This window comes from Eleutherodactylus coqui, chromosome 1, assembly GCF_035609145.1.
Source record: "Eleutherodactylus coqui strain aEleCoq1 chromosome 1, aEleCoq1.hap1, whole genome shotgun sequence".
Lineage (NCBI taxonomy): Eukaryota > Metazoa > Chordata > Amphibia > Anura > Eleutherodactylidae > Eleutherodactylus > Eleutherodactylus coqui.
Window position 1 is genome coordinate 103,615,137 of NC_089837.1, and position 12,919 is coordinate 103,628,055.

General features: G+C 43.5%; 1 protein-coding gene across 1 annotated transcript in view; it reads right to left on the reverse strand.

Annotated features, from left to right (window-relative positions):
* Window positions 1-12,919, reverse strand: part of PASK (PAS domain containing serine/threonine kinase) — a 50,707-nt gene that overhangs the window by 10,770 nt on the left and 27,018 nt on the right. Inside the window, exons 10-12 of the mRNA XM_066598506.1 lie at window positions 9,414-10,414; window positions 5,834-6,012; window positions 1,484-1,651 (exon numbers count right to left, since the gene is read on the reverse strand). Coding sequence (XP_066454603.1) covers window positions 1,484-1,651; window positions 5,834-6,012; window positions 9,414-10,414 — 1,348 coding nt within the window. The remainder of the gene's footprint in view (window positions 1-1,483; window positions 1,652-5,833; window positions 6,013-9,413; window positions 10,415-12,919) is intronic.

Genomic DNA, 12,919 nt, shown 5'->3' on the forward strand with positions numbered 1-12,919 from the left:
ATGAAAAGTTTTATAACTTTCCAATATAGTTTGTGCTTCAATTTCTCATAATTTTCAAAATCTCTGTTGGCAAGAGGATATCTCTACCTACACTAATAAATATCAAGGTGGTCATAGACCTTAAAAAGCAGTTGGCCAACAGGCATTCCTCCAGAGCTCCCCATACATATACATGTGTTTTCAATAGGAAGATGGGAATAACCATTCCCAGACACCTCTGGCAGCCCACGTTATCTATTCAGGAAACAAGGGATTGAGCATATTGAAATCCAACATCCCGACACTTCTTTTCCCCGACATCTGCCATCAGGGCAGAGTCAGGACACCCCCATAAATATTAGATGGTCAGCAACTTTAAAATTAGAGCAACATGGGTATTTAGCTTCTTAATCTTTTACAGGCCGAATTTTTATTTTATTTAAATTTTTTTTAAAACACAAAAGTGGTAAAATTTAGGGCCACTAAAAAAAAACAAAAAACAGAAAAGTAATGATTCCATTAGGGAACATTGGCATGTAAAAAGTGTAATGTACATAAGATGTTTTCCAACCACTTACTACCCGTGCTGTTTGTCTAACGCAACGTTTCTAGTGTAATCAATAGAAAATGTAGGGTACATGTGTAAGGGAGGAAATGCGGCACAATTGTTGCATAGATACCCACAATTTTAACACTACAAGCCACGTGGACAGGATTTTAAAACCTCTCATCCAGATGGTGGGGAAAAATACTGCACAACATTTGCAGCAGAATTGACATGCGTTACGGCTTTTAAATCTGCGCATTTTCAGTAGGATACCCATAGAGCAAGAATGCCACAAACATACTGGATGCTAGTAGATAGAGCCAGTTCTCTGACTCCTGTCATTTGTTTTGTGAGTGCCATTCAGTATGGACTCTGGCCAATGTTATCTGCAGAAGAATGACTAATTATACATTGAGGTACAATATGGAATTATCCATCATGTTAATTATCCTTCAGATGATTTTTTTATATAGCTGGGAAGGACACTATAAAGCATTTAGATACTCGCCATAGACACATTGTAAATACTGCTGTGTATTCAATATGGAAAATATTTCTTCGTAAGCGATTTGAATAAAATAATTGACGGAGACATTTTCTCTGTGGGGTATAACTTGTAATTACTTTGAATGCAATTTCCGCTCGTCTGGAGACCCAGAAAAATAGTAACAATCCACTTTATTTCATAAGTGTTAAAAAGTGAAAAACAAAAACCGCAGATAGGAGATGTGGATATGGAGTGGGCTGGAGAACTGGTTCCTCTCTTTCTATAGAACTTGTAACTACATTGTTTGACGAAAAACACAGAAACGAGGGCTACAGATATCGTGGAATAAATTATAAACAGAAATGGGTCCTGACGACCTACAACCAAAAACTATGTGTGAGTTAATACTAAAAATGACATCTATATCAGTGAGTTCATGCTGGAAAGAACATCTGCATGTAAGCACTAACCTCCTTTGCATCGTCCTTGTGTTTTGCAGACCATACAAAGCCAAAAGCTCCTTTACCAAGAGGGAACATGGTCTCATATTGCTCTTCATACTGACCATCACAGGCACCAAGTATCTGGAGATCTTGTATTTCTGTGCAATGTCCTGCTTCAGCATTGCTGCGGATCAGCTGCAAAGAGAAATGTTCAGCTGTGGTAACAATGTAACATGAAGGGAACCTGCCAATGGAAGAGGCTTTTTTATTCAAAAGGGGTTCTAAAAAGACTAAAAGGAAAAACCTGCACTAGGAGTCCTAGATAACACCATTAACCCCTTAGTGACGGAGCTTTTTTGCTTTTCTCCATTTTTTTTTTTCCTACTCCCTTTTAAAAAATCGTAGCTCCTTTATTTATCCATCGACGTCGCTGTATGTGAGCTTGTTTTTTGCGGGACGAGTTGTATTTTTCAATGGCACTATTTATTGTACCATATAATTTACTGAAAAACTTTTTAAAAAATTCTAAGTGGAGAGAAATGGAAAAAAAACGACATTCCACCATCTTTCGGTGTGTCCTGTTTCTACGGCGCACAAACTGCAACAAAAACGACCTGATATTTTTATTCTATGGGTCAGTACGATTGCTACGATACCAAACTTGTATAGTATTTTTTTGCTGTAGTATTTGTATTTTTTTTTTTTAAGATATTTAATTTTTTTCAATTATTTTCTGCGGTCATTTTGTGCACGCGATAACTTTTTTATTTTTCCGTCGACGTAGTTGAGCAAGGGCTCATTTTTTGCGGGATGTCCTGTAGTTTCCGATTAGTATCAATTTGGAATACATACAACTTTTTGATCACTTTTTATTGCATTTTTTCTGGGAGACAGGGTAACTAAAAAAGTGTATTTCTGGCGTTCTTTATTTTTTTTTTCGGACGACGTTCACCGTGCAGAAAAAATAATGCACTACTTTGATAGATCGGACTTTTACGGACGCGGCGATATCAAATACATATTTTTATTTTAGGATTTAGATTTTTTAATAATAGATATGGCAAAAGGGGGGTGATTTAAAAACTTTTATAACTTTTTTTTTTTAACAATTAAAAAAACTTTATTGATCTTTTTTCTTACTTTACTCTGAAGTCCCCCTGGGGGACTTTAACATGACACCTGCACGGTCAGAATTGACAGCGGCATTTAAAGGGTTAATAGCCGTGATCGGCCGAACAGCCGAACGCGGCTATTGCCCACGGGTGTCAGCTGTAATAAACAGCTGACGCCCGCGCTGTATGGAGGGAGATAGCGCCACTACCTCCCTCCATACACGTCCTGCAACAGCAGGACGTAGTTTTACGATAGCGCCGTCACTAAGGGGTTAAATTAATGTATCTCAAAACATCTTATCAATTAGATATTCCATCAATGTCTGTTCACTCAGATTTCAAGCATACACTTTCTTCTATCAGTCACTGCAACCGTGTATGTGCTATACAGACGCTGCACTGAATAGACGTTAAGGGTCAGAAACTTCTTCATATACTAATGTATTGTCCACAAAAAAATAAAAAATAAATACTGCCTTTTTCCCTACAGACCAGGGAGTATCAGGAGAGCTGTATACACAAGTTATACCGGTATTTGTGTATATAGTGCTAATCCTGGTCTCCAACAATGAAATATAGATGCCATTTTTGAAGACCAGGATCGCGTGCCCTCTGTTGGTAATGAGGTGGCTCTGCTGGCACTGTTCCAGTCTACATAGCAAAGCTGGAAAGCTCAATCCTGCGAAAAATAGGAAATGTCAGCTCTAGTGTGTGTTCTTCAGTGAAATATATAAAAACTTTATTACTGCAGGATTTTACTTAATATGAATAGCTAAATACAAAATAGAAACCAACCAAAATAAGATTTCTTTTTCAATTACCGTAACATTTCTTTTTAATCACGTTCATTGGGGGAGAATAGTTCCTCCTACAAACTACACATCTGGCGGGCACCAAGCTAATCAGTTTATCAAAAGGGACGACACCCATACTGTCCACGTTTCTCGGGCTGTAATGTTTTGTAGCGTACATTCCCATACCAGGAGACTGGCGTCCGTGGTGAGCACCAGCCATTGAAGTGTCAGAAAGAATCATCCCTGGTGAACTTGAGGGGAATCCAATCACCATCGCAGGGAGCGTCGAAGTATCAGAAGAAAACAGATTTTTAGATCAAGTGACTGTTTGGATTTGTCCCATCGGGAGAGGATTGTAGAGGTCGGGAGTGAAATTGGCTGAAGGGAATCGCCTCAAATGAATAGACCATCAATGCCAAGATTGTCAAGCAATGTGAAATGGGGATACGATTCGATAACTGCAAGGAGCCCATCTGCGCCTGCAGTAGATGAAGTTTCTGCGCTGGAGAAAAAAAAACAAAAAAAAACAGGCACATACTTTGTCGAATGCAAGGCCCAGAAATTCTAAAGGCTGAGATGAGAAGAGAGGACTTAGGGTGGTTGATGATTCACCCAAATTGGGACAGAGTGATGTGGAGATTCTCCACAGTGGCTGATCAGGAAGGCCCCTTCACCAGAAAGTCATAGAGATAGGAAATAGCCACAATCTCCTTGGATTAGAGAAGAACCATCACTGTTGCCAGGACCCTCGTGAACACCCGGTGAGCTGTGGCCAACCCACATGGAAGAGCCACAAACTGGTAGTGTTAAGATTGAGCTGCAAAGTGGAAAAAATGCTGATCTGCTTTGCAGATGGGCAAATAGAGGTACGAGTTGATATACGGCAGGAATTCCTTTCCCTTCCCAGACAAACAAAATAGGATTAAAGAGTGCCTCTAGGTCCACCCCCTGCAAAGAAAGCTTCATGATTGGCCACAAGGTGCTTGCTCACTCTTCCCTTAGGGAGTGGCTGCACTCGGCCATTGCCTGGATTGATACATTGCCCTGCAAGGCATTCTCCCCCTCTTTACCTTCACCTCTTCCCAAACAAAGAGAAGCCGCAGAAGGGCGGCATAGAAAACCCAGATAGTCACATGAGCAGGAGCAGTAAGTGCAGTACGCTCCAGTGCTGTGGGGTTCCAGGGAAAAGCAGCGATGGCATGACCCATCAGGCAACACAACGTATCGGACAGCTAGCGAAGGGGCGGAGACCTGAACACATGCTGAACTCCCACCAGGCAAATCGGCATGCAGAGGACCTGCGACCACAGAGTGGGAAGAAGGGGGGTGGGTCGAAAGCTGCAGAACCATGGGGGCGACTGGGAGTACCGCAACTGAGAGTGGGGAGGTCTGTATACTGCCATACTCACCTAAGTACTGAGGATGGTGGCAGATTACGCTGGTACACAGAGGATTGGGGGGGGGGGGGGGGGTTGGCAGTCCACTTAGCATGTACTTTGTCTTCTGAAGGTATAGCATACGACATGATAGTTGACTCCACGATGATACCCCACCGAGGGCTAACAGTGAGAATCTAGTGCAAGCCCTGCATTCCCAGTCCAAAAAGGAAACGCTAGTTGAAGACTGGCGAAAGAAGAGGTCTGCCTCCTACAGACATTAAGCTTGGTGCCTGCAGGAGGGGTAAAGCTGGGTAGAAGGAGCTAACACTCTTTTGCTTAGTGTCCGCCTACTTGTAGCAGCAGCTATACCCATGGTCCTTAGCGGTGTCCTCCAATGACGCAGACGATGTTTAGATTAAAGCCTGGTTTGAACAATATATTAATTTCCGATTACACATTATTTACATAAATTCTTGAATACTTTCTTTATTAACAAGAGAAAAACAAACAAACATTCTCATAGATAGTATGCAGTTCATCAACCCATTAAATAATTGAACAAAAAAATAAAAAATAAATAATATAGTCTGGATCTGCTGTACATATTTTATGTCTTGCTATATTAAAATAAAACACATGCGTACGGCTTTGTATGCAAGTATACAAATAGAAGTATAAAGCGGGAAATGATAATTAAGAGAAAAATCTCTAGTTGTGACATGAGCAGAAATTGGTACATTACTTCCAATCACAACCTCGGACAAAGTGTTAATGGCTGGAAGCGTGCAGGATCCCACACTGCTGTGATAGAACTGCAAACTATCTAAGCTACACTATGGTCTGTCTCACGAAGAGAATGCTGCCAATAGCACTGAATGTATAGCTCCGCCATCTGTGGTTGGTGGATTGGCCACCTGTCCTCTCCTCCAATCAACAGATGGTCATGTGATCAGCACCAGCGATGTTTGTCACAGGTAGCCAATCCCCAAACCACAGAGTGATTACACTTAATGCGGCCACTATCCGTGAGACAGACTTTAGTAATATATTGTGTTGAGGACTTGTGTTGTAGTGCTCCTAAGGATCACTTACCTCTCCTAGGCTGCGCTCAGACTGCTCCAGAAGAGACTGAGATGAACTAGCCAAGCTGGACAGCAGAAGTCGAGTTCTGGCAATTGCTTCTCTCTGTCCTTGCATCATGTCTTTACAGATCCAAACATTGAATAACGGCAAACCAGAGGAGCACGCAGCATGCACCTCAAACTGAATAACTGCAGACCAACAAAAAAGAAAGAAATTAACATCATATCCATTTCTTTATTACAAGAGAAGTGTATGTATTTTCAAGTGATAGTGCTGGAAAGTAATCTCTTTACTCACATCAGCATAATGGCTTCTGTCCTTAATGGAACTAGGCCAGCTTTGGACAAAAGAAGGGGGAGTCCCAAGTGCGAGACCTCCTCTATGATGTCCATATAGGCTTAGAGGGCATACAGACAGGGGTTGTCCTCGTGAGACAGCCCCTCTAACTCCACCTACGTCACATTAGATAGGTCATACATCACAAACTATGGACAGAAGGATTTTACCATATTCTTTACCAACTGAAAGTGATTTTTTTTTAATGCAGCTTGGACACACAGATCCTCCCTCAAATTGGCCCTTACTTCACTCAACAGATTTCAAAAAGTGTGGCGCGAGATGCAAAACACTGCATTCCATGTCAGCGTACCGTTGGGAACATCACATGAACGAAAACTTAGACAATCGAAAGATCTTCTGTATATCTGGTCAGGCAATGAACACCATGGTGTACATTGCCCTGGCCAAAAGTAACGTACATAACGTCGGCGGAAATACTGAAATCGGTAAAAAGGTGAATCACGTGATCATTCTACCTATCTCCACAAAAGAAAGAAAATCTGGTAGGACAATACATCGCAAAGTCTAGGTCAGAGCTCTGTTTTTTAGAATGGGGAACAGTATATTATAACTATAGACGAGTGAGTATACTCGCTAAAGGTAATTGCTCGAGCGAGCATTGCCTTTAGCGAGTATCTCCCCCGCTCGAGACTGCAGGCTCGGGTGCCGGCAGCGGGCACAGAGCTGCGGGGGAGAGCGGGGCGGAACGGAGGGGAGATCTCTCCCTCCCTCTCTCCCCCCCCCCGCTCCCTCCTGCTGACAGCCGCTACTCACCGCACCCCCGCGCCGGCACCCGAACCTGCAGTCTCGAGCGGGGGAGATACTCGTTAAAGGCAATGCTCGCTCGAGCAATTGCCTTTAGCGAGTATACTCGCTCATCTCTAATTATAACCCTATAACAAGCCAACGTAAACTTCTCTCTTGTGTTACTTAATCATAGAGAAATGAGTCCATGCTTAGCTGGGTCCAGACAGAGCAGATTTGCTGCGGCGTTTACGTGCAGACTCTCCGCACCGTAATTCCACGGCATTTACAGTAGCAGCAAAAGTGAATGAGATTTTGAAAATCTCGTCTACAAGCTGCGGAAATAGTCCGCACAAAATCGACATGTGATACGGAATTCAATTCCACGGAATGTCAATTTTATTGACATTTAAGTGCGAAATTCACCTCTTTTCAATGAGCGGGTGAATTTTGCACAGAAATACACAATAAGGGCTTAGTCAGACGAGCGTTTTTAGCCGCGATTTGCGCATGCGCCCGGCGATTTTTTAAAACCATTGCTTTGCAATGGTATCGGACACATGAGCGCTTTTTATGCGCTCGTCCGATAAATTATAGAACAAAAAAACAAAAAAAAAAACAAAAAAAAAACGCAGATCGCACCGATCTGCGATTCCTGTTCTCTTCTGTATATGCGCTCAATGGGGCCGGCGGCAGCAGCGCCGACCCCATTGAGAACATATAGAAGACAAATCATTCTTCTCTGCCACAGCTGTAACAGCTGTGGCAGAGAAGAACGATGTTTGCCCATTGAATTCAATGGAGCGGCAATACAGCCGCTCCAATGAAAGCAATGGGCTGCCGGCATGCGCGGGGTGAATTGTCGGGAAGGGCTTAAATATATAAGCCCTTCTCTGCAATTCATCCTAAAATGTGTTAAAATAAAAAAAAAAAATTGTATACTCACCTTTCCGCTGCAGCCGGAGTCCAGCCGCGGCCGCTGTCAGTTCTCCTGAACTGCTTCTCGGCACTATTCAGCCGGCGGGGCTTTAAAATCCCCGCCTGCTGAATGATCTGCCTCTGATTAGTCACAGCCCTGACCAATCAGAGGCTGAAAACACTCACACACCCATTCATGAATGGGTGAGTGACTGCTGCCTCTCAGCGCTGAGCCAATCAGGGGCAGGTCTGACTCACATCCATTCATGAATTCATGAATGGGTGTGAGTGAGGCATGCCTCTGATTGGCTCAGCGCTGAGTCAATCAGGGGGCAGGTCTGACTCACACCCCCTTCACACCCACTGCAGGACGGCCGCGCGGAGCTTCGGCTGCCGGCAGAAGGTGAGTATACAATTTTTTTTTATTTTAACACATTTTAGGATGAATTGCAGGTAAGGGCTTATATATTTAAGCCCTTACCGACAATTCATCCCGGGCTCGCCCGCAGCGCATTGCTTTCAATGGAGACGGCTGTATTGCCGTCTCCATTGAATGCAATGCGCTGGACAGCTCCGGCCCGTTTCTAATGAAACGCGGCTAGGAGCAGATTTTCGGGCGATTTGCGGGCGACTTGCGCGCACCGGTCACGCGATTTGCGGATGCGCATCCGTCATGCGATCCGCAAATCGCGCGAAAAAACGCCCGTCTGACTGAGCCCTAAACTCACTTCAAAATCTGCACCAAGTGGTGCGGGGCTGGAGGCAGGCTTTCCGCTGCTAATCTGCTGCAGAATGCCCGATGCAAATTAGCCCCCTGTGCGGACCCAGACTAAATCTTTCTATACGAGATTACAAAATGACAGCTAAGCTCAGATTTGTATCTGTGGGAAGACAAGACTATTCTTCCTCCTAACAGGCAAAACAGGGTGCTGGACAGGCATCTACTCTTAGGACAAGCTCGTTGTTGGCACACAACTAACGAACAATCATCACTCTGTGTATAGGTAAACAGATGATTGTCATTCTTACGCTTCAGCGACTATCTGAGCAATAGTTTCCCAGTGTAGAGGGACCTTAAAGGCCCATTTAGACACAACAATTCTTTTGAGCGATAATCGCTGTGTCTAAACGCGTGGCCGTCATGCACTTTTCGCTGACTTTTAGCTTGCTATGCAAGTATGTTGAAGACAAGCGGTCCAGCTCCACTTCTGCATACCCCGCTCGGAGCGCTCAGTTGTATACAAGCTGAGCACTCCGAGAAGACAATATCTGTATGCAGAAGACAAGCGGCCCTGCTTGTCTTCTGTATACCCCGCTCGGAGCGCTCAGCTGTATATAACAGCTGAGCTCTCCAAGAAGAGAACAGCTGTATACAGAAGATTGTGGTCCCGCTTGTATACAGCGTGAGCTTCATTTACACACCAATGGCTGTTAAGTAGCTAATTAGCTACTTAACAGCTTATGCAAAGTGAACAATCATCTTGCTGGGTAAATGCACACAACGATTATCTTTTGAGCGAGAATTGTTGTGTCTAAATGGCCTTAACTCTTAACCCAAGAAAACAGATAAATGACAATACTTTCTTACAAAGCCTGGAGCCGTCCCGGTGATAGCAGCTTCCAGTGAAAATTCCTTCCCGAATTTCAGAGCTGAAGTATTCGGATGGAAGCTCTAGAGCATGAGTCTTGTTGGCGTATGGAGTCACCGTCTTTGATTGGGTAGAGCCATCTCTAAGAGGTGTCGATGTTGCATGTGAAACCTCCTTCCCTGGAAGCCGCACTTCTTCCTCCTGGCCTGACGCTTGTCCTGGTGATATGTTGGGGGAGTCATAAGAATCTTGATCTGGGTAAGAGTTCTTAGAAGTTTTCAAGACCGAGCACTTGGCGGGCTGATGCTCAGGCTCAGCAGTAGTGGATGAGACTTCGTTCCCAGAACGTACTTCGTTATATTCAGAATACAGTCCCCCGGCTAAAGGGGAGGGATTCTGCGTTGGGGACTTTATATTCTGCGGGGAGTCCTTCTGTGAAAAAGGATGTGATTTACCGGTGACTGGACTACTGTGGCATAAAGGAGTAGGACTTGAGATTACAAGTGATTTATCAAGACAGGGTGCGCATTGTTCTGTGTTAGTGCAATGGCAAGATGGACTATCGGTTGTACCATCTTTGTGAGTGGGAGCATCACTTGTGGAATCAGAGCATTTAGAAAGAGTGACTGCTGGCAAAACTGGAGAAACAAGTGATGGGGAGACCTGGACGGTCACCGGTGAAGTACTGTCCTTAGGAGGAGAAGGTGTTTTCTTCACCTTTGAGGCACAGGTAGAAGACAAAGAGGAATGATTGACACAAGGAGTTGCCTGCTCACTGTGACTTCCTGTTAAGTTCATACTTTGCAGGCAATGCGTGAGAGGTGCCAAGTCTAGCTCCATACCCAAATTTGGAAGGAGGTTATTTAGGTTGCATTTCTCTATGGCGTGACTTCCCTGCCATGGCTCATCTTGTACAGGCGTCCCAGGTGAGAAGCAACATGCAGGTAATTTCAGGGTACAAGGGTCTCCATAAGCAGATTTACGGTGGCCATTAACTGTCCTAAGCAAGCAAAGAAAGGAGAGTCACAATGATGCCCATCACACAATGTCATCTTTTATAGTGAACCTTCAAAGTTACAGCATAGTTGGACACCTTTTTTCTGAAAACGTAACACTAAAGTTAATTTAACATGGAACGATTATCGTTTGGATTCCGCAATCCAGCGAGAATCTGAGTGATAATCGTTCAGTGTAAATGCATGCACCGACTGAACGGCGAATGCAAAATCTTTCACTTCTCATTTGGCCTTCAGGTTTCTGCATGCAAAAATCTGAACGACCCATTGTTCCGTGAATGGAGAAGGGTGGTCCGGAACGATCCCTGATCCGCATCTATTTACTACCGCGCCTCCATTAAGTCAGCAATGCTCGTTCCTGTTTAAGAGCACGGGAATGCTTATCGCTGGGATGATCTGTCAGACATCTGCTGCCCGATGGATTGTCACGTATAAAAGCACCCGAAGAATCTAGAGCACCGTGGCTTCTTCAAACAGCTGATTAGTGGGAGTGCCAGGAAGTCGACACCCATCAATCTGATGTCGATGACCTATCCTAATGCTCCTTTTACACTGAACGAGAACTGCACGATTCTCGTTTGCACGAGCAAATGGGATGGTGACGTCATTACCAGCTCATTCGTGCAGCCTGTTTAGGCAGGCAGATTCATCGTTAAGAATCGCTCACTTCTAGTTTAGCGTTTCACATTCCTACGTCAAACATTGAACGAGAAGCGTTTAAATGGAACAAGAAGTGAACGAGCCGACGATAATTTGTAGTCCTGCAGAGACTGAAGGATTAATTCCACTAGCAAAATGGAATTGCAGATTCCGAAGCGGATTTTGCCCATTGGCCATCCACGGGTCTATTAAATTGATTTTTGCACCCGCGGATGGCATTTTAAAAGTATTGCGTTTCTCACGCGTGAGAAAAAACGCGGCATGCTCCATTCTGCCGCGGATTCCGCGCGGATCGGCAACATTGCTATTACATTGATAGCAATGTGTGCTGATATCTGCATGCAAAAAAAATACCATTTAAAGTAAATCCGCCAGATTCTGCGCGGATTGTATTTTTCAAGTGGACATGAGCCCTAAGAATAGGTAATCAATATCTGCGTGCTGGAAAAACCCTCTAACATTCAATAAATAGCATCTACGGCATTTTGAGTATTACACGGATATTATTAACTCCTTCCGTTCCAGCAGTGATAGCAGGCTTCCAGCATCTGCAAAAGTCCTGCTATGGCTGTAAATAACAGCCTCTGGTCCTGGTGCCGATATCAGGAACGCTTTACTTAACCTAGAACAAGAGAGTAATAGTGTGGATAATAGTGTGGACAGCGCCTATAGGAAGCCAAAAAAAGGCCTACCGTACTTTATCGTGCGTGAAAATATAGCAATGTATAGCAGTGAGTTTGGTGTACATAGAGGAGACCCATTTGATGTCCCACTAGGGGGACATCAAATGAGAGCATGCAAAGAATAAAGAACTGGGTGGCTGGGCCCCCCCAAAAGGATTAGAGAATAGAAAAGAACAAAAGAGATCCTACGCTCAGGATGACCTCTAAAAAACACTAATACTAGGATCATGCAAAAATCTTTGTGGTTTGAGGTCTCCTAGAGTGAGGTGAATCAACCCAAGATGGTATCATAAAAAGATGTTAAAACAAGATTTCGGAGTTCTTAGGGCTCCTTTCTTAAGCACAATAGTCTAGATATAAGATGTAAAGTGTGTACAGGGGGTAATAAAATAAAATGGGAATGAAAAAAAAAAAACACAAAGAAAAAATAATAAAAAGAGATAAAGAGAATATATAAAACATCAATATGCAATGTATATAACAAAATATGTTAATAACAGTTTAAATAGATGGCGTTTTTCTTCTTTTTTGCTTTATAGTTAAAATCATGTATAAATCACACAAGAAACATATAGTTTTGATGAGAAACCAGCAATCACTGTGTATGCACTTTTCATGCACTATTCGCTCATCGCTAACTTTTAGCAAGCTAAAAATCAGAGATGAGTCTTATCAGGACCGCACGCCGAGTTCTCAGTGGGATACTGCTGGTAGTATTGTTTTTGGCTGGTATCCTGCTCAGAGAAAACAGCAGCTGTATACAGAAGACAGCGCTCCAGCTGTCTTCTGCATACCCCGCTCGGAGAGCTCAGCTGGATACCAGCTGAGCACTCCGAGAACACAGCAGCTCTATACAGAAGACAATGCTCCCGCTTGTCTGTTGCATACAACGGGAGCCATCATTTACACACTAATAAGCTCTTAAGTAGGTATTTAGCTACTTAAGAGCTTATGCAAAGTGAACGCTCAAAACAGTCACTCAAACTGCTGTTTGAGGGAATTTTGAGTGACCATCTTGCCGTGTAAATGCACACAACGATTATCGCTCAAAGGATTGCTTTTGAGTGATAACCGTTGTGTCTAAATGGGCCTTAAGCGCTTTGTGTAGAAGCTTTTAAACAGCTGTTGTTCGTGAATTTCAATGAC